Genomic DNA, 21,170 nt, shown 5'->3' with positions numbered 1-21,170 from the left:
AATGTGGTACCTTGAAGAAAGGATGGCCTTGGAGCTATTGGCCATCTTCAAGGATGGCCTTGAAGAAACGGTCAACCAGGGATGGGGAACCTGAGGCCTGGAGGCCACATGTGGCCCTCTAGGTCCTCAAGTGCAGCCCTTTGACTGAATCCAAAATTCCCAGAACAAATCCTCTTAATAAAAGGATTCATTCAAAAGGCCTCAGTCAAAATTCTGTGAATTTTGGAGTCAGTCAATGGGCTGCACTTGAGGATCTAGAAGGCCACATGTGGCCTCGAGGCCTCAGGTTCCCCATTCCTGGGGTAAACCTTTAACTGGAGTCAGTTGAGAAGAGCCTTACAGACCTGGGGAAAACCTCTGAGATGGAAGAGAGCAGTAGGAAAATAGAGAATGGAGAACAGTCATGTTTTACTAGGACAGAATATATGGAAGGGAGCAATATGAGATAAAATTAGAAAGGTGGGAGAAACTTTAATGGCACTTATCAGGAGTTTATACATATTATTTGGTAGGCAAAAAAGAGTCACCCAAGGTTTTCAAAAGGAGGAGTGATTGAATCAGAGGAATGCACCAACCCTTTCTTCCTTGCCACCAACAGTGAAAATACTGACAAACTAATGAAAAATGCTGGGCCGGAGGAGAGATCATTCTAGCTAAAGCCAAAGATATATATTCTATTAGAAAGAAAACAACTGGGGACTTAATTCCTTGATGATGTATTTTCCATTCTTTGGAAGCTTTTTAATTGAGGTTATGAAATTAATACTGATTTACGATATCACATGGAAAGTCAATATTTCAGGAATTCTCAGAGAAAGATTCTGCTTTTAACTTTTCAGTTGCAACTTTTAAACTGTTAATATCACATCTAGTTGGGCAAGCATGAGTGGATTATGATCTCCATTCTGAATTAATGACATCACAGATCTATTCGAGCATATACTGGCAAAAGCAGGCTATCTATTCTTATCATTTACATTTTCTTTGTCCATTTTTAGTAATGTTTGGTATTTCTTCACAATGTAAAGTCATCAAATTGTTTTCCTTGGCTATCTCTATTATAAGTTAGATATTCACTGATCTAGGACTATATGACATTTCCAAGTATCACTTGTATAAATCAATCATTTTTTTAACTGAGGTGTTAAAAGATAAATTTGGAGACATTCACTTCAAGGACCCAGCGTGTAGAAAACTTGGTTTCCTGTTTTTGATTTTTACATTGGAATTATATGAATTATATGTTTAGTCCTCCATGTTGCTTGCATAGCTATGGTTCAAGGTTCTATCTGCCTATTAGGACTTATCAAAGATTTATGAATTTTGTACTAGATTGCCATTATCATATTTTCATTGCCTTCATGCAAGTTGTTCTGTGGTAGCCCCTCAACCTGACTGGGATAGGGATGGTCAGAGCTAGATGAGCAAAAAAAGAAAATTTTCATTTGTTGAGATGAAAACTCTCAACATTCCCATCGTTTTTTAATGCAGTGTTTTCCTTTTCAAATTAGCCCATTTTCTATCCTTCTCCAGTTAAAATCTACCCTTTACCAAAGAACCTAACATTTTAGGAGAACTTCAGAAATCATCAACCTCCTAATGTTACAGATGAGGAAACTGAGGACCAGAGGGATTAGGATACTTGCCTAATGTCTCACGGTAGATTAGAGGTGAACCTGGGAACAGAATGCAAATCTCTTGAATTCCAGTCTAGTGCTTTTTCCACTCCATCAGGATGCTTGATCCTCACATTGTGTCTTTGTTGTAGTAGGCATGCAAGCCAATGATCCCACTTCACTGAACCCAAAGAAGTCTCCTCTCAGTTATTGGATTTTCTGCGTCTTAGGTTTTGGCTCTTCATATTTTAGTATTCCTGTTTTTCTAATTTGTCTTAATAGTTTTTCACCCTCAAGGAATCCTGAAAATTTTGCTCCAAATTTACATGCACTTGTCATTTCTCCGATATTAGTTTTTTGCCCTTTCTTTGATCACATTTAAAAATGTTAATTCTAGCCTACCTAGAGGTTCCATAGTAGTTCAATTTGAAAGCACATTCATATATATTGTTGTAGATTGGGAAAAAAAATAATAGCTTTGAAGTCAGAGGATGAGGATTTGGATCCTACCTTTGCCACATCCTATAGTGGAAAGAACACCGGGATGGGCATCAAAGGATCTGGGTTCAAATCCTTCTTTTGTCACTATCTCTGTGACTCTGGGCAACTCACTCAAGCTCTTTGGGTCCCAGTTTCTTCATTTGTAAAATGAGAGGGTTTGTATTATACAGTACCTTCCAGCCCTAAACTGAAGATTCTGTGATGACTAGCTAACAACATAGATGGGTGCACTGCATAAATAGTTGCCAACATAAGACTTGCCTGGATATATCTCTATTATGCTTTAATAGCTTAATTATGCCATAACCATTTCTGAAATCTTATGTACTTATAAGGAAGTCTTACTGGGTGATGTTAAGTTATATTAGTACTGTAATAAGAAACAGCAGCACTTTATTGTTCTTAGAGACCAGCTTCACTGCAGAATTCATTTGACCTCCTGTTTTATTTTTTAAAATGTAAAACAGACTTGAAGTTTATATCCTAGTCAGGGCATTTTACAAAGCCAAGGAAATAATAGAAAACATCAATACCAACAATATAGATGTGTATTTATTAGTCCATGGTGATTATTTGTCTAGAATTCATTTCTTCCAGATTTTTTTTTTATGGTTATAAACCTCAGTCTGATATAATTGCTCCTGTTTCTGCTATTGGGAGTATTCTTGTCACCACCATAAATCACAGAACTGAAACAGGTAACTTGGAAAGCCTCTTTCAATTTTAACCTTTGTAGACGTTAAGCTTTTCGGCTGGGTAGAAAAGGAAAGGAACAGAGACATTTTGATCTTTCCAAGTAATGAGAGAACATATGCCCTTTTGAAGCCCTGCTTTGTAGTCTGGCTCCATATGAGTCAGACAGCCTAACTTGAACTACTTTTGGTCACTGTTTGTTGTTGGGCTCAGTTGCAAATGTAGTTCCACATGCCAAAGTGAACCCTTTTTGGTTAGACTGTTCAGAATGCTTCCTTATTCAGACAGAATCTCAGGCCTGTCAATTGTTTGAGGACATTTTGAATTACTTGAGACTGCAAAGAGGGGCAGCTAGGTGGCACCGTGACTAGGGTGCTGGGCCTAGAGTAATCAAGTCAGGAAGATCTGAGTTCAAATCCAGTATCAGATCCTTACTAGCTGTGTGACCCTGGGCAAGTCACTTAACCCTGTTTGTCTCAGTTTCCTCATCTATAAAATGAGCTGGAAAAGGAAATAGCTAAACACTCAGTGTCTTTGCTAAGAAAACCCTAAACGAGGTTCACAAAAAGTACAATTGAACTCACACTCATTTTTCTTTTCAGGTTAGCTAAGTGGTGCAATGGGCCTGAAGTCAGGCCCAGTCACATTCATCGTCCTGATTTCAGGTCTGGCCTCAGACACTTACTAGCTGCATGACCCTGGGCAAGTCATTTAACCCTGTTTGCCTCAGTTCCTCCTCTGTAAGATGAACTGGAGAATGAAATAGCAAGACACCCTGCTATCTTTGCCAAGAAAACCCCAAATGGAGTCATGAAGGGCTGGACATGACTGAAACAACTGCACAACCACAATAAGATAGTACAAAACGATTAATTTTTCTTACTGAAGTAATGCCAATAATTTATGAAGTGACTACCTCTGAAGAGCTGAAATCACACAATATCTATCAACATAAAGACAGAAATTTCTTTCTGTTTTGTTGAAGAGGAAAAAGCTCAGCTCTTCCTAGGCTAACTCACACTACTGGGATAACATCCACATTTTTGGCTATAAGAAGCCTCACTCAATAACATGTATTTTTAAAAAATGGTTCTGTTTTATCTATACTACCTATAAGTGTTTTGGGGGTAAATGTTTCTTAATAAGGAAGTCTATATTATACAGTTTTAAAACTTCAAAAATACAATGGAGTTTTCTCCAAATTGCCAAAATGGTTCAAGCAGAAGATATTTTTATGCAAGAAATTAATTTTCTCTAACATACGAATGTAAATTCATAGAAAAATTTCTACTTTTATCACAACTTTTAGAAAGCTTAGAGTAGATTATTATCAATTTGAACCATGCTCTTTCAAAAATCCTGTAATTGTTTACTACGAATGGACTGGAAGTACATAAAACAAAGTAAAATACTTTGAAGACTGGCATTCCCTTCCCTAAAAGAAAAAAAAATGACAATGACAAAGATGTCAAAATGTTCAATCAAAAAAGATTTATAAAACTGATGTTTCAGTTGACATATAGAAATAGCAAAGACATGAATTCTTTTCAATATTGCAACAGTCCCTTGGTATGTGAGTATTAAGAAAATGAGAGATAGCTATTAAGTTACAGATATGATTTCCTCAAAGAGATGAAAGTAGTATCAATTTCCCAAAGCATTTTGTTTCATTTCAAGACATTTAGAATTAGCTTAATCAATGTTTCATAATTGTTGAAGTGGTCACTACTGACTAGGCTGTATACCAGAGGCATTCCTTGTAAGGTCCTATGGTAGCTTCCATTCTTCTGTTCAGCCTCTTCTAGATAAAAATCATCATTTCATTTGTTCCCAAGCTCCTACAAGCCCAACACTTTCATTACATCCTGATTTTTAATCCTAGCTTCCTAAAAGTTGCCCTGAAGACAGTTTGGGGAAATAGCTGCTATGTTTGAAAAGGTGAGTGGTGGTGGGCTGCTAGTATAGGATGTGAGTCAGAAACCATTAGCTTAGATATTTTATATGAAAAATTAGATATTTTTATCTTCACCATCAACTTGCACCCCTTCCTTTCTAAATACTCCCACCTTTACGCAATCAATTTCATTCTAGTGGTGTGTATGCAATAGGACTCTTGCTGCAATGAGAAGGAAATAGAGAGTGGCCAAAGATAAAAAGTAAGAAGGAAAGAAGGCTAAAAAAAAATTGGCTTATATTTCTTTCACTTCATGTCTTTTTGGCCTCTCAACACTCCCCCCACCCCATTTATGAGCCAATGGTTCTCCATTTTTTTTCCCATTCACAGTAATGTTCTTTGCCTTGAGGGATCATAGCCGACTACATAAGAGCATTTGATTGCAAGTGTAAATTCCATACAATTCATGGCACACCCTCTGACAATTACTGTTCTACTCTAAAGGTGATGAAGGTACAGAGAATGAATAAAGTAAGAGAGGAAGAACTGGGAAATTGTCTTTTTCCAAAATTACAGTCCAACATACTATTCATTGTTAAAGCTTTATAGCATTGAGACTGCCATCTTTAATTAGCAAGTGGAATCAGAAGAAAGAGTATGGGTTGCCCCTAAAAAAAGCGTAGACACTGCCAGGGTAATTCTACTTTATACTGCTCATTGGAATAGAGTACTAAGACTGGGCAAAAAGAATAGAACTAGAGCTCATAGGATTACAGATTTAGAGCTGGAAGAAGTTTCAGATTTCTTCTAGAGAGATGAGAAAACTAAGCCTCAGAAGGATTACACGACTTGCCCAAGGCTACAGTAAGTCCTAGGTTCTCTGACCCCAAATCTAGTACTTTTCCCCTAGATGACTAAGTCCTCATTCTTTTCTCAGAAACTAAAAGATCCAAGATGTCAAGAGTTCATTTATTTGTGGAAATAGACCACAGGAAATGATGTGTCAAGTTAACTCTATCACTTAACCAATATTTGCTTAGCTGACCTTACAATGATGTGTGTTGTTAGTGGTTTCAGCATGAACTGATCACTTCAGGGACTAGAGCCCTGCAATTTATCTTTAGAGAGGGGTTTATGCTTTCTTCTCCTTAATGTGACACTTTACTGATAATGACAACACAGAATTACAGGGTAAAGCTGATCATATTCCAGATTTCTAGATGCATCCTCTCTTGACAAGTTGTGAGAATGAAAATGAATTTTCTCTTGAAACCCTATCATTGGCTCTTTGCTATAATACTGCCCCTGGAGTCCATTCTTTGATTTTGACATAATGGTTTCCTTTCAGTATTTTAGTAAATGACCCATCTCTTGTATGTGGTATACTCATTTTAGATCATATTTCCCCCCAATATTTAACAGTTTTATGGCAAAGATTTTGGTGTTTATTAAATTATTTCCTGATGCTAAAATTTTCAGAGAGACTCCTGTAACCTTTTTCCCACTGGCACAGGTACCCTTGAGGCCACATGTGGCCTTCTAGGTCCTTGGGTGTGGCCTTTTGACCAACTCCAAGTTTTACAAAAGAAATTCTTTTATTAAACGGATTTCTTCTGAGAAGTTTGGAATTAGTCAAAGGGCCACACCTGGCATTGAGGACACAGGTTCCCTACCCCAGGAGCCTATTTTTATTTTGATAAGTTCAACTTATAGAACATGCTTTTATGCAGGGTGATGCTGAAGCCAGCTCAAACAGGCTCAGAGCTGATCGTTAAATCTTTAGTGTGAGCATTTACACCTCAGAAATCAGCAACTACAAATAAGGGCTTAATTTGTTGTTTTGTTGATTATCTAGAATTGAGAAAGTGACACAGAAAATGTTACTAATGTAAATTAAACTTAAAAGTGTCTTGGGAGTACATTTTATTTCAGAGATTGTTGTTAAACATTCACCAGCACACTGCTGCTTACCTGTTAACTGATACAACAAAAGGATCCATATTATATTCTGTTGCATAGTGTTGTTCTATGTCCACCAAACTGATTATATAAAATTGTTTAATTTAATCAATAGAGTGAGATGATTTTTATTTTATAAAAAAATTTGTGGTAGAGGGATCAGAGAGGTAGAACTTAAGGGAATAGGTCCTTTCTAGTCTCAATTTGGAAGTGTAAGAAGTACAGGTTAACTTTAGGACAGCAGACAATGGATGAAGAATTCTCTTTATTCAAACTCAAACAATTGAGTTTTAAGATAATGGCTACCCTATAAAAAAATCACTTTTTTTTCCCCAGAAAAGAATAAAGTTGCTGACATGCTGCAGCTGGCATCATCATCAAGGAAGTCAGGACTGGCTAGTTCCAAAAGCACACTAAAAATAATGGCATGGTTTTGAAAGTGGGTGAGAGTTAATTGTAGATATGGGTTCAGAGAACATTAAAGTTGATCTGTTTGTCAATATCTCTAGATAGACAGCTTTTTACTCCCTCTGGGCTTTGTGAGAGCTAATAAAATTTTGGGGGGATAATTTCTGCAAAGACTGCTTTATGGACATGTCAGCAAATGTCCACTGGCTGGAAATAGCAACTCATTTGGAAAGAGATTCAGATGGTATTACCCTCATGTCTGTAGCAAGAGCTTGCATAAGTAGCTGATTGCAATTGCCTCCCCTTTTTCCTTATTTCCAACCTTTCCCCTCTAATCTTCAAATTATCTGGGCAAAATGGTCACATCACTTTTGGGTGCCAAAGGAAATTTTCATGCTACATGAGTAATGGATTTTGGTCTCTTTACTATGGTACTATGACAAAGTGGGTCATAAGAAGATTTATTTTATTTGCAAAATTCTGCTACCTACTTTTTATTTTATGCTGGAACAAAAATGGTAGCTCCTATTTGAACATAGTGGGTGACACCTGTTCTTCATAAGGGAGGGGGTGTGTGTGTGTGTGTGTGTGTGTGTATCTGTGTATAGCAACAACAAAACAAAATCTACTGGGAACACATGAGAAATCTCTTTTGGACAGATAATCCATGCAACTCATCTCAAGAATCAGTGGCCATTCTACCCAATGACAGTTCAGGTCCCAACTATTTTGCTGGATTGGTCTATCTCATCCTATGTTGCCTTTCCTAAGATTATCAAGAGGCAGCATGATGTATATGAACTATATGAGATTGCTTACTGTCTCAGGGAGGGGGAAGGGGAAAGAGCAAGGGATAAAATTTGGGACTCAAAACTTTAAAAATTGTTGAAAATTGTTTCAACATGTTATTACGGAAAAAAATAAAATATCATTTAAAAAAAAAGAGGCTGCATGTAGCTAGAAATCTGGCCTTGAAGTTAGGAGGATCTCTGACTGACACTATTCTGGGTAAGTCATTTAACTTGTCTGTGCTGACAGGGGAAGGTGCTGACCTATATCATGAGAGGGAGTTTCTTCCTCTGGAAGTTCCCTATACTAACAAAAATACAGATCCAGTCTCTATCCCAGAATCTATCTATGATGGAAAGAATGCTGTATTTTCTCACGGTTTGAATGCCAACTTTGCCCCTTGCTATTTCTGTAATACTGGGCAAGTCACTTAGTGTGTTTGGATCTCAATTTCCCCAATAATCAAACGACAAGTTGGACAGGATGACCTTTAAGATCTTTTCCAACTCTGAATCTATGATCTTCTGATCTTAATCTATTTCTTCAAAGTAGAGACACAACAATTCTATCATGGAGTGGAGAATTCTGCACTGAATTCTTGCTTCAGCTTCCCATCTCTTACGGCTCTTTCTCTTTCTTTCCTTTTCTGTCTGGTTGTTTTTACTTGGGTTCATTCAGTTTGCATTTGAAGAATGTTAGGATTCTAAGAGTTGTTTGCTTAGTCCGTTGACCTTCAGGGAGGAATCTTAAAGTGATGAGAAACTATTGTCTACATGATAAATCTAACAGTAAAACAAAACTTGCTGTCATCCAATAATGACCCTCCTAAAATCTGTCCTTTTGGAGAAGGAATTCTTGTTTTCTAACTTTGTTTCTTAGCTTTTCTTATCTGTGTGAAACACTGGATAAGGAAGGAAAAACTCAGATTCTAGTCGAGATTTTGCCATTTATTGACTGTGTGACCTTGGGAAAGTCATATAAGCTTTCTGTGAGCTTATGCCATATACAAAGCTGAACTGGCTTCAGGATTCTATGAATAATCTGAGGGGCTGGCTATCCAGTTTGAGTATCCCCTTTTTATGAGCTGCAGCCTTCCTTTTGGAGATTTTTCTGGGGGCAATGATTTCTAATCTTTTTGGAATGATATGTCTTACTATTATTATTTTTACAAAATCTTTTGCCTTCCCCTCCCTCTATTCTTCTTCCTCCTGCCCCTTGAACATTGCTACATAGCAAACTGGTTTCAGCTAGTTTGAACTAAGATTAATTTTCTTTTGAGAATTTCATGACTTCATTAGCATAACTGTTGAAACACTGAGATATTATAAAGCCAGAATTAGGAAAGACTTCCTAGGAGGACTTCCAGACCATCCTCCTCAGCCATCGTCCCTTAGAGATATGAACTAGCAACTGCCTGTGTAGATGCTCCAATCCCTGCTTCTCCAGCAGCCACAGCAACTGAAGATCCAGAAAAGAAAGCTCTTTCACATTGGCCCTTTCAAATACACAGCACCAGAAATAGATATGATTTTATCAATGGAAATAACATTTAAGAAGATATCTTACCAACTGCTTTCCTGCCAACGGGGCCTTTCCCTCCAACTCTTAGCTGAAAACTCTTAATATGTTCTCTCTCTCCATATTAGAATGTGAGGTCCTTGAGAGCAGGGATTGTCTTGCTTTTTTCTATTTGTGTCCCAGTGCTTAGGGCACATTGTATTGAACCTAAGTGCTTAATAAATGCTTCTTCATTCATTCAAAGAAAAAATAAAAATGGAACAAGTGTAGAACTGGCTACTGATTCTATTACCCATTAATACAGACAAATATGAGTGCACTATATGTTGTTATCGAAACATGGTTTCAGTTTACAATTCTTTTTGCATAATTTAGAAAGATTTACACTGTAACAGCTCAAGTCATACAATGGAAAATCTGAAATTCTTTAAAAATAAATCAGAGATATTGGAGAGATTGGTGGGAAATAGCTAGAACCCAACTAATAGGTTAATTAACTGTTGTACACACCTAGAAGGGTTTTAATAACCAGCATTTTGGAATACAGAGTCCTTCTTTATCCTCTACCCAGTCTCCTTTTTTTTTTTAAATCTTGGCAAAAAGAGAAAACCACCAAAAATATCAGTCCTTTATTATCTTTTGTCAAAACTGGCAAAAACCTGTTCTACAGTGGAATTACACTAATTACTGCCACAGCAGAAGTTATAATTCCATCATGGACATACCTTAGTTAGACTACCTGTTGGGCTTTGGTGTATGTAGAGTAGCCATTAGTGTTGATTATCCCTGTGAAAAACAATACATGCTACCCTCTAAAAAGGAGGAAGAAACAATCCCAGTGAATTTTGAACAAACCCCATTCATTTGGAAAGGCAGTTAGGAAGCATAGTGGATAGAATGCTGGGACTGGAGTTTGTGAGTTCAAATCTAGCCTCAGACACTTGCTAGGTGTCTGATCCTGGGCAAGTCACTTAGGTCTGTTTGCCTCAGTTTCTTCTTCTGTAAAATGAGCTGGAGAAGGAAATGGAAAATCTCTTCAGAATCTTTGCCAAGAAAACATGAAGTGTTGGACACAAGTGAAACAATCAAACAACAATTTCATTTGGAAACATGAGGCTCCATTTGGAAATTGGAATTCATATAACATTTGTGAATTTTCATAGGGGCCAAAAAGTTTATCTAGTAACGTACACATTCTGATTCTGGCTGTCACCATAGCAGGGGAAAAATTTACTTCTTACCATATATGGCTGATTTAGCAAAGTGTTCAGGGATTAGAAACCCCTCCCTAGCCAAGAGGTCTGCAGCCAGGCATTTTAGTCTCAGCTACGGTAGCATTGTGGGGAAAATATATAGCAAATGACTCCAGGGAAATGTGTGGGAAAGAACAGCCTCTGCACACATCTTTTGGAATAGCAGAATCTGGCCAACTGCTATTTTTATACACTGCATTACTTTTTTTTAAAAAGTATGAATCCAAATGTAGAGCAGGAATACCTCTTCATGCTACAGATTACAATTCTGGCTGAATTAATATTTCAGAGAGCAAGTCAATCAATTAACAAATATTTACCATATCCTTATGAGGTTTATAGCACAGGCAGGTGAAAACTTAAATCTTATCACCTTCTCTACAATATACATTTTCTCCTAAAAATTAATAGTTCTGAATATATAAAGGGCCAGCCCTAAGATAAATTGTGACGTAGAAAAAGTTTGTATTTTGTCCTTTCCCTTTCACTGCCATTTTGGAGAAATTCCCTCTTCCCAACACCCAAGTGCCCATTTGTTACTTATCCAGTCAGAAGCATAGCCTTTGATATGTCATTAATACCTTACATTTTACTAATGCCTTTATCACACTACTGACTTTAATAGGTTGTCCCTGCTAGGAGGGAGGCAAATTATGCAAAGATGAAGGGGAGAAGAACCCAAAGGAATGGCTCTCCATTGGTGAATGGGTGATGGAGCTAGCTATTTTTGGCTCCTAGGCACTTTTCTTATTACTTCATGAACATGATTTCCACCTATTGAATGGCAACTAGGTTAAGATTGTTCCTAAAGCTACATCTGTGACCTCAAAGTAAGGACTGATCACTAAAACTTGAAATAAAGACATTCTTCCAGATAAAGTTATGATGGTACATAGAGGAGACATTTTTGTGATTGTGTAGCATATAGCAATAAAACCAAGTCAGCACCAAGACCATAAGATCACTTCTTACCCTGTTCCTGACTTCCCCAGACTAATTTTCTACTTTTGCTCCATCAACCTTCTCATATTAGATAGGTATCCATCCCTTTAACCTCTTCCTTACAGATTTCTTTTGAACCACCATTTGAAGAAGTGCCCATGCCAGCCATGTTCACCTCTAACCTGGATCAACTCCTGACTTTCTAAATTCCTTTTTCACTCTGTGCTCAGGGGAGTACCTTCTCCTCCTCCCTTTCCTCACTCTCCATCTCTCTTTTAGGCACAGTTTTCCCATGTTAGAATGTAAGCTCCCTGAGGGCGCTGATGGTCTTTCTTTTTCCTTCTATTTGTTTTTCCAGCTCTTAGCCACAATGCTTTGCATATAGCAGAAGTCTAATAAATGCCAAATCTAATCTCTTCTTGTTCTAATCTCTTCATGACCCCATTTGGGGTTTTCTTGGCAAAGACACAGGAGTGGTTTGCCATTTCCTTCTCTGGCTCATTTGACAGATGAGGAACTAAGGCAAACAGTGACTTTCCAGGGTCATGAAGCTAATAAATGTCTGAGGCCAGATTTGAACTCAGCAAGATGAGTCTTCCTGACTCCAGGACCAGCACTCTATCACTGAGCCAAATTACATATCCATACAATATGGATACAATACAATACAATACAATACAATACAATACAATACAATACAATACAATACAATACATACAATACAAAATCCAATGTAAGTGGGGATATATGAACCATACCAGTTAGTCTGCCTGAATACATTGTACAGTAAAACACACCAATTATCAGGATTTTCAAATGATAGGATTTATATGGTCCAGTTCTGCTATTTATATGGTCTAACCTCCATCTTCAGCCTTGATGGTGATCTCTTTACTACACAGAGTACTAAGTGAAGTTTGTATTTGTGAGAAAAGTTGATCTGATTAATACTGATATACAAACCACAAGTGGCATATTTCCTTCATTTTCCTGCATTTCCTTCCTCCCTCCCTTTCTCCCTCACCTTCCTTTCTTTTGTGGTAGTGGAAGATTCTGCATTACCTAAATTACTTATGGTTATTAAAAAAAAGAACAACTAGAATCGTTCTGCTATTATCTTTGATTTAGCACTGCACAGACAGGCTTAATATACATTAATGTATTAGGTTTAATATTGAATAAAAACACAGGTTTTAATATGGTTACCCAAAACAAGTCTAAATTAATGATTAAATTATAAGAATACCATGTATATTTAAGAGATTGTATCTACTTAATTATCATTTTAGGCATCTGACTCTATAATTGTACATTGACATTGTCTTTGTTTCTCCAGAAACTTACATAAGATAAGCACTTAAAATGTTAGTTTAATTGAATCAAATCAGTCAAGATATTGCAGGAAATGTTAATGAGCTGCTTTAAAATTGTATTAAAATGGAATTGATAACATTACATTGAGGTTTTTTTTTTTATTATCTAAAGTACTCTACCCAAGAAAAGAATGGAATTTACTATTAAAAGGAATGATACAGGCCAGAATGCATATGTATTAAAATATTATGTTATTGCCAAGTAATTTAATTTTATCAAATACTATAGTATAATTTTTAAATTTATCATAAGAATGGAACAGAATGTGACACTTTGGATGGGCCTGATGAAATCTTGGATCCATTAAAATAATGAATATTAAGTGTTGATGAATTATGTTTAATTACTCCTGAAACACTACATACGGTTAGTCTCTTAAGTTTTTGGTAACAAAGAAGTGAAAACTTTCTTCAGTATGTTAACTAGTGTTCAAAAGACTAATTTGATTTATATTCAATGCCTCTAAAATGATAATTATCAATTCTACCAAATAAAGGTGCTCCATATTTTTATTCTCTACCAGGTAATTGGCATAAAAGCTGACCTTCTAGCTAACCCAATGCATACAGCTCTTGCTAATGGGTGGTAATGTATTATATAAGCAGACTTCATGGCTTGAGTTTCATCTTTGCCAACTTGAGCACCTAGCATCATGCATCACATAGTATATTTGCATTTGGTAAGTGTTAATACTTGTTTGTTGAACTGAAATGTGAGAAAACAAGCTGGGGCACCCTAAATTAACTCAAATTTATTTTTCAAGCAAGAAATAGGTCACTCCTGGAAGGAATTCCCAGTTGTCTCTGAGAACAGTGGCATATTCCAAATGAATGTGGAAAAGAGCATATGATTCCTAAGGGGGAGCTTATGACTCAAAAGCAAAAAGCCCTGACAGCATTAGAGAAAACAAATGAAACACAGATAAAACACAGAAAAATATGCTGCAGGGGAAAAAAAACACCAAACAAATTAAGTCCAGTTGGTCTTGGTAAAAGACAGCAATATTTTCTGTGCATAGTGCCAACTTTTAGTTGTCTGTCTTACAGAGAACAGAGAAAGCTTGGATATTTTAAATCAACATTTTACTCCCCAAAGCCCCATTCCTATTTTTTGATTACTCAATTCACAAACAACAGCTTAACTAGAAATACTCCCAATTTCCCCTCCTGCCCAACAGAACAGAGGGAAACCACTTTGAGGCTTGTATTATCTGACTGGTGGTTTATGTTGATCAGATTAACTCAAATGTTCCCAAATGAACAGCAAATTGACTGATTTGCTTTTATTTGCTTATACTATCTTTGATCACTCTTTCTAAGTAATATGGACACACAAAGACATTAGTATCTGCAAATGCGTATAAATAGATAACAAGTGTCTAAATGATAGAATTGATCATCTTAACATTTTCTGTTTTATCACGCATGTTTTGATTATCCTTTTTCCTCCAGCCTTTGATGATCTGTAAATGGATTATATCCGGATCAGTTGATATGACTGAAATATTTGCAAATTCAACAAGTAGACAGGTATCAACTGTGTGTCACACTTAAAGCACTGTGGTAGTCACTAAGGGACATACAAAGTAAAATATAATATAAAGCCTCTGCCCTCAGGGAGCTTAAAGTTTAATTTTCTCCAGTTAGGCAAGTTATCCTTTGGCCAGGCTTTTTTTCTATTGTGCTATCAATTTCTCAGCTAAATAGCCACTCAGGAAATTATTTTTCTAGTTGGATATTTAGATAAACAATCTCAATAAATGTCTCTCAAGCCATTTGTGTCTCTCAAGGGCAAGAAAACAGGTAAAACAGAACTTTTTATTTAAAGGACAGATCGCAGATTGTCAAAAAAATTCCATGTGTGCGTGAAAGGTCAGACATTTTCTAATAAGGATCAGAGGCAATATTTTAAATGTAAAGTTTTTTTCTCATCATCAAAAACTATAGCCTCCTTTATTTTAAACATATTAGCTTTGGGTAGATATATAAATCTGGGACAATGGCCTTTGAAATGAAGTTAATAAAAAGGAGAGAATTCATTAAATGACATTCAACTGCATTATGTAATAATTTGATGAATCTTGGTCCTTAAAAAAAAGTACCATCATATTGTTCTCTTCAAGTATAGAAAGTCTATGTTAAGTCTATAGAATATATAGTCTATGTTAAGTGCAATTCAGATAGTCTTGATTTGGGGCTATACATTATTTTAAAATTTTTAAATATTATTGTTATAAATGTAACATTTGCAACAATCACTTGTGATATATGTATATATGCATATATATGATGATAAATGAGAGAAATAAGTGGCAATACATGAGACCATATTCATAGTCTTAATTTAATATGTCTGAATTGGTGTAAAATAAATTTATTTGGAAGAGTATACTGCTGTTTGTTCTTATTTTCAGGAATATTTCTCTCTCTTAAATATCTTAGGGGAAAATAAATAATTCAGAAGTATTTACTTTCCATGGAAGTATAGGTATAGTTTGAGACAATCGGGTAAACTGTAACAGAATTTTTGCTTTAAAAATCCTTTGTGATAACCCTAATCAGTTCCTGCTTGTATTTCTAAACAAGGAAGAGGATTTGTATTTACCCGGGCTCCTTTCTCAGGATAGCACTGACAACCTCCACTGCAGTCTCTTCCACCACAGGGCACATCGTATTTTTTCACACCCTGAGAAGATAAAAGAAGAAAAGAAAATAGTTAAATAATTTCAACTACAATTCATAGTAAAAGTATAATTAGTATCAAATGTCATTTGAAGAAAAAAGTTGCATTTATTAAGCACCTACTGTAATAGATGTACTTCAAAGTGTAGACTGGGTGGGCATGGCACACCTGGCCCATGCCCTATACATGTTATATTATATGTATAATACTTTACTGGAAATGGGAGAGAGGTCTGGTTATAGAGCTTTTATAATAGCACTATAGTCACTGCTCTTGAGAAGCTTAAAATCTAATGAAGGAAGGAAAGAAGAAAGGAATGAAAGAAGGAAGGAAGGAAAAAAAGCATTGACTACTATGTGCCAGGTAGAGTGTTACATGCTTTACAGATATTATCTTATTTGATCCTCACAACAACCCTGGGAGATAGATGCTATTATCCCCATTTTACAGTTGAGAAAACTGAGGCAAACAGGGATTAAGTGATTTGACCATGGTCACACAGCTACGTCTTCCATGAAGCTTACCCTAATTACTTCTAAACTTAATTGACTCCGTATATTCTCTAGGACCTAAGACAATGCTCTGCATATACTCGGTACTTAATAAATATTTGCTGCATTTATATTATATTACTATTAAACTCTAAAGCAAGAGACACTTTTTTATTTCAGAAAATTTAACAGGATAAAAGTGCAAGATTGTATAAACAACTAATAAGTTTCTGAAACCCTCTGATAGATTGTTATTATTATTTGAAAAGCTTGGTCTGATCATTTCATTAACATTTCCTAAAACTGTCTCATCAAAAATGAATTTCAGAGCTATATAACTATTAACAGATGCTATTACAACTTAGTAAAATTATATATGGAACACAGAAAGTTACAAAATTATTAAATTCAATGAACACTTATTAAGCTACTTTCCTTGGTACTCAGTGCTCAGTACTGGAGGTATAAAAATAAAAATGACATAGTCTCTGCCCTTGAGAAGCTTAACATCAAATAAGAGGAATAAGATATTTACAGAGAAAAGAATGCTATAAGGTACATAAAGGTATAGAAGAGACACAGAAAAGGAATTGTGGGATTGGAGGGAAGAAAGGAAAGGTCAGTAAGAAATCAGCATTCAATTTCATGGAGGAAGTGACATTCAAAACTGAGCTTTAAAGAAGGAGCTCAGGACTGTAGAGTTGGAGTTAGAAGTGACTTGAAGCATCAATGAGTTTGTTTCACTCTTCATTTTTACACATGAGGAAAACGAGGCCTATAGAAGTTTGGTGAGAGAAGGATTTCAAAAGTTAAAACCTCGGAGGAAGGTAAGGGGAATTCATTTCAAGCATGGGAACCACACCACTGCCCAAATGTTCAATGATAGGAGAAGACAGGATGAAATCAAAGAACAACTAGAATAAAACAAGGTCGAATAGATAAGTTAGAGCCAGACTGAGAAAGGGGCCTAAATGCCAGGCTAAGGAAGTAATATTTTATCCTGGAGTCAAATGGAGAGCCACCGAAGCGCTTTCACTCATTATTTTGAGTATGGGAATAACACGATCAGACTTCAGCATTAGGGCAATAATTTGGGGGCATCATGAAAGATGGATTGCACAGAAGAAAGACTGGAAGCTAGAGGACCAATTGGGAAAGTATTACAATGGCAGCAGGAGGAAGGAGTAGTGGAGGAGTGGAATGCAGATATGGCAGCCATTACCAGGTACAAGCAATAGGACTTGGCAACTCAGTATGAGAAGGTTGAGAGAGAATGAAGACTCAAATAGGTTACTAAGATTTCAAGTCTGAGAGTCATCCAAAGAAATAAAGAAGCCGAGAAGAGAAGATCTTCAGGAAAGGATGAGTTCAGATTTGGGCATTTTGAGTTTGACGGGCCAGCTGAATATCCAAATAGATAACTAGCAGGGAATTAGAAATCTAGCACTGGCACTCTGGGGAGATATTAGATCTAAATTTATAAGTTTAGAAATTATATTGTTGTTTTCAGCCATTTCAATCATGCCTGACTCTGTGACCCCATTTGGTGTTTTCCTGGTGACAACACTAGAGTCATTTGTTAATTTTTTTTTCTATAGCTCATTTTATAGATGAGGAAACTGAGGCAAACAGGGTTAAGTGACTTGTACAGGGTCACACATTTAGTAAGTGTCTGAAGTGGGCTTTGGACGCAGGTCCTCCTCACTCCAGGGCTGGCGCTCTATCCATTGTGCCATTTAGCTGCCTAATTTGGAATTATCATAGGATCATGGATTTAGAACTAAAAGGGAACTTAGGGGCAGCTAGGTGACGCAGTGGATAGAGCATTGGCCCTGGAGTCAGGAGGACCTGAGTTCAAATCCAGCCTCAGACATGTAACATTCACTAGCTGGGCAAATCACTTAACCCCATAGCCTATAAAAATGCAAAAAAATTAAAAAAAATTTAAAAAGGGAACTTACAAGTCATCTAGTCCCACCCTCTGATTTTATAAAGAAGGAAGCTGAGGCCCCAAGAACTTGAGGGAATTTGTTCTAGATCCCAAAGCAACTAAGAATCTGAGACAAGACTTAAATCTAGGTCTTCCTAACTCTGAAACCAGTCTTTTCCACCCTACCATATTGTCTCCAAGTCATCTAGTCATGGATGATCATTGAAGTCAAGGGAGGAGATGAGATTGCTAAGTGATGAGGTGAAGAAAAAGAGAGGAGGACAGCTAATGACAGTAACTTTGGGCACACTGAAACTTAGGGAATGCAGAGCAAAAGAGATAGAGGAGAAGGCAAATAACTAAGCCAGTGTCATAAAAGCTAAGGCTGCAAATACTTCAGGAAGGTTAAGGCAGATAAGGACTGAGAAAGCTAATAGATTTGGCCATTAAATGGTTCCTGGTGACCTTGGAGAGAGAATTTCAATAAAGCAGTAGGAGTGGTAATCCTCTAACTTAAGTCCTGGGTTATCTCTCTTAATGACCAATGAACACAGACCTCAACCAGAAGAATTCTGTCCTTTCTAGGAATACATAAATACATAGGTCAATTTGTCCAAGAGCCAAGATCAGTGAGTGGCCCACTGAGGTATTATAATAGGCCTTGGAGTCAGGAAGATATGGGTGGTGTGACTCTGGAGTAAGGCCCCCAAGCTCTCTGAGTTTCACTGGCTGGCTTCAATGATCTCTACGTCTCCTTGAGCTCCAAGTCTCTGACTTTATGAGCCTAGGAGGTGTTATTGGGGTTGAGGCTGTGAATGATTACCATTCCTGATGAGCATATACCAAATGATGCTGGGAAATGAGGACAAAGAGCCAGTTTAGGAGGGGTGATTCATGGGTACAAGTCGAAGGACAAAAGCCTGTTATAAGACAGGGGGATTTCAGAGTTCAGGAATGAGGGGGTCAAGCATGGTAACACTGAAGTTTAAAGAATGACTAATTTTTGTGGGTGACTGAGGTACCGTGGAGGTGGTGGTCATAGGAGCTGAGGGCATTGAGAATCTGAGAAATCAAGAAGCTAATAGGATCATTAATAATAACTAACTAATAATAAGTCCCCCCAAAGCTTAAAACTGCACTAATAATGATGATGATGATAATAATAATAATGATACCTTATTAGCTATTAAAGTTTAAAATGGCACTAAGCCTTCAGGGACAACATGTATAATGCTTAAAGGTTTGCAAAGAACTTTATACATATTATCAGTGTAAACTGACCTCCCTGGCTTCAAGTCCCAACTAAAATCCCACCTTCTAAGGGAAGCCTTCCCTAACCTTTCTTAATTCCAGTACTTTCCTTCTTTCAATTATTTCCTGTAGCTTGCTTTGTATACATTTGTTTGCCAGTATCCTCTTCCCGTTAGAATGTAAGCTTCTGAGGGCAGGGGCTGTCATGTGCATCTTTTTTTGTATACCCCAGTGCTTAACACAGTGCCTAGAACAACACATGTTTATTGAATGAATGAATGATTCAATAATCCTATGGCACGGGCACTATGAGTGTTATTACCATAACAGGTAGGTCCTGATGAGTTCAAATAATGAATCCAGTGAAGTGGTTGCATATATTCAAATCTTTACTATTCTATCTTCTTTCCTCTAAAGTCTTTTAAAGGTATTCACCAACACAATTGCTCCAATTTATAGGACATTTCATGGTTCACAAACTGCACAACAACCCCAGTACAATCATGATCCCATAGCAGTACAAAGGCAGTACAATTATGATCCCATATTTGCAGATAGGGAAATTGAGGCTCAAGGAGTTGAGACACAGCAGTAGTTTGGATCAAACTCAGATCTTTTTCACCTGAAATCTAATTCTCCTTCCATTATACCACACTGCCTCTCATTGGTTCCATGATTAAGATCTTCTGTCCAGTTTTCATGGTAGCGTGTATGCCAGAACAGTTTCACTCCCAGGCATATGCTGAATGTCTGGAAGTCCTGTAGTCTCCACAACAATTTTGTTTTGTATTGTCTCTAGCTACACTACTGCTTGATGGCCAATAAACTTTTGGCCAAAAACATAAGGCCTTAGTTTATCTAAGGTCCAAATAATAGTTCAAAATTTTTGCAGAGATGACAAATTCCTTTCCTTTGGTAACAGTTTTCTGCTTAGATACCTCACAGGATGTTTTCTATTTTTGCTTTTCTTATAATAACATTGTATCTACTCCAGGATCTGATATACCAAATATTCTCATGAAAAATTTTGGAAAGCCTGAAGCTTTTCAGATGGGGATGGCTTTAATTCCAAAATGTAGAACAAACCTAGCAATATGCAGCTATCTGATCTGATTTGGTTCTTGTTTATAGAAATTTGTCATTTCATAAAAGTTTCAATCTTTTCCCAAAAGCTTATTTATTCTCAGCTCCCTCTTCCCCCACTTAACCATTTAAAATATTGTATACCAAATGTTTAGCTTCTGGGAGTCTAAACAGGGATTTTTCACTTTAAGCATAGCTGCAATAAGGATTATGTTTAACACCAATGCATGAGTTAGCCTAGGTATTCCACATTCCAACTAAATTGCAGAATCACAGAGCTAGAAGGAGTCTGAGACCTACCCAGCTCAAAAGCCCTCCTTAAAACTTCCCACACAAGTGGTCGTTCGACCTTTGCTTGAAGACTCTAGTGGGGGAGACCCCCTACCTCCCAAGGTAGACCATTCCAAATATGTTATCTACATATTCTGTGGCAAATAACTCTAGCTCACTTAATAAGTCATTTATCAGTCTTTGAAAAAAAAAAACAAGTGAATTTCCCAAGTACAAGGGTAAAACATTAACAGGGTGTCAAGAAGGAAATACCACTATTTTACAAATAACGTACTGTGGTATGATTGTAAGCTATTTTATACTTGAATACCTTGTAAGAGTGATTTCATTGATGTGCATACTTATATACTGATGTATATTGCAACACCTCCATACTTCATGAGTGCAGCACCTCCATACTTCATGAGTTGCTATCATTGAAAAATTCATCATTTGGGCAACCTTTTGGTGATTAGTCTCTCTGCAGCTAACTAGACTAGAGCCCCAAGAGCAACA

General features: G+C 36.8%; 1 protein-coding gene across 2 annotated transcripts in view; it reads right to left on the bottom strand.

The window, feature by feature from the left end:
• LOC110196697 (uncharacterized) overlaps window positions 1-21,170 on the bottom strand; it is a 289,810-nt gene that overhangs the window by 188,406 nt on the left and 80,234 nt on the right. For both annotated transcript variants that reach the window (XM_020970061.2, XM_020970060.1), the window contains exon 4: window positions 15,552-15,632. In XM_020970061.2, the coding sequence (XP_020825720.1) occupies window positions 15,552-15,632 (81 nt within the window). The remainder of the gene's footprint in view (window positions 1-15,551; window positions 15,633-21,170) is intronic.

This window comes from Phascolarctos cinereus, unplaced genomic scaffold, assembly GCF_003287225.1.
Source record: "Phascolarctos cinereus isolate Bilbo 61053 unplaced genomic scaffold, phaCin_HiC Scaffold_7;HRSCAF=346, whole genome shotgun sequence".
Lineage (NCBI taxonomy): Eukaryota > Metazoa > Chordata > Mammalia > Diprotodontia > Phascolarctidae > Phascolarctos > Phascolarctos cinereus.
The sequence above is the reverse complement of the archived record's forward strand: the minus strand, read 5'-3'. Positions and strand labels throughout refer to the sequence as shown.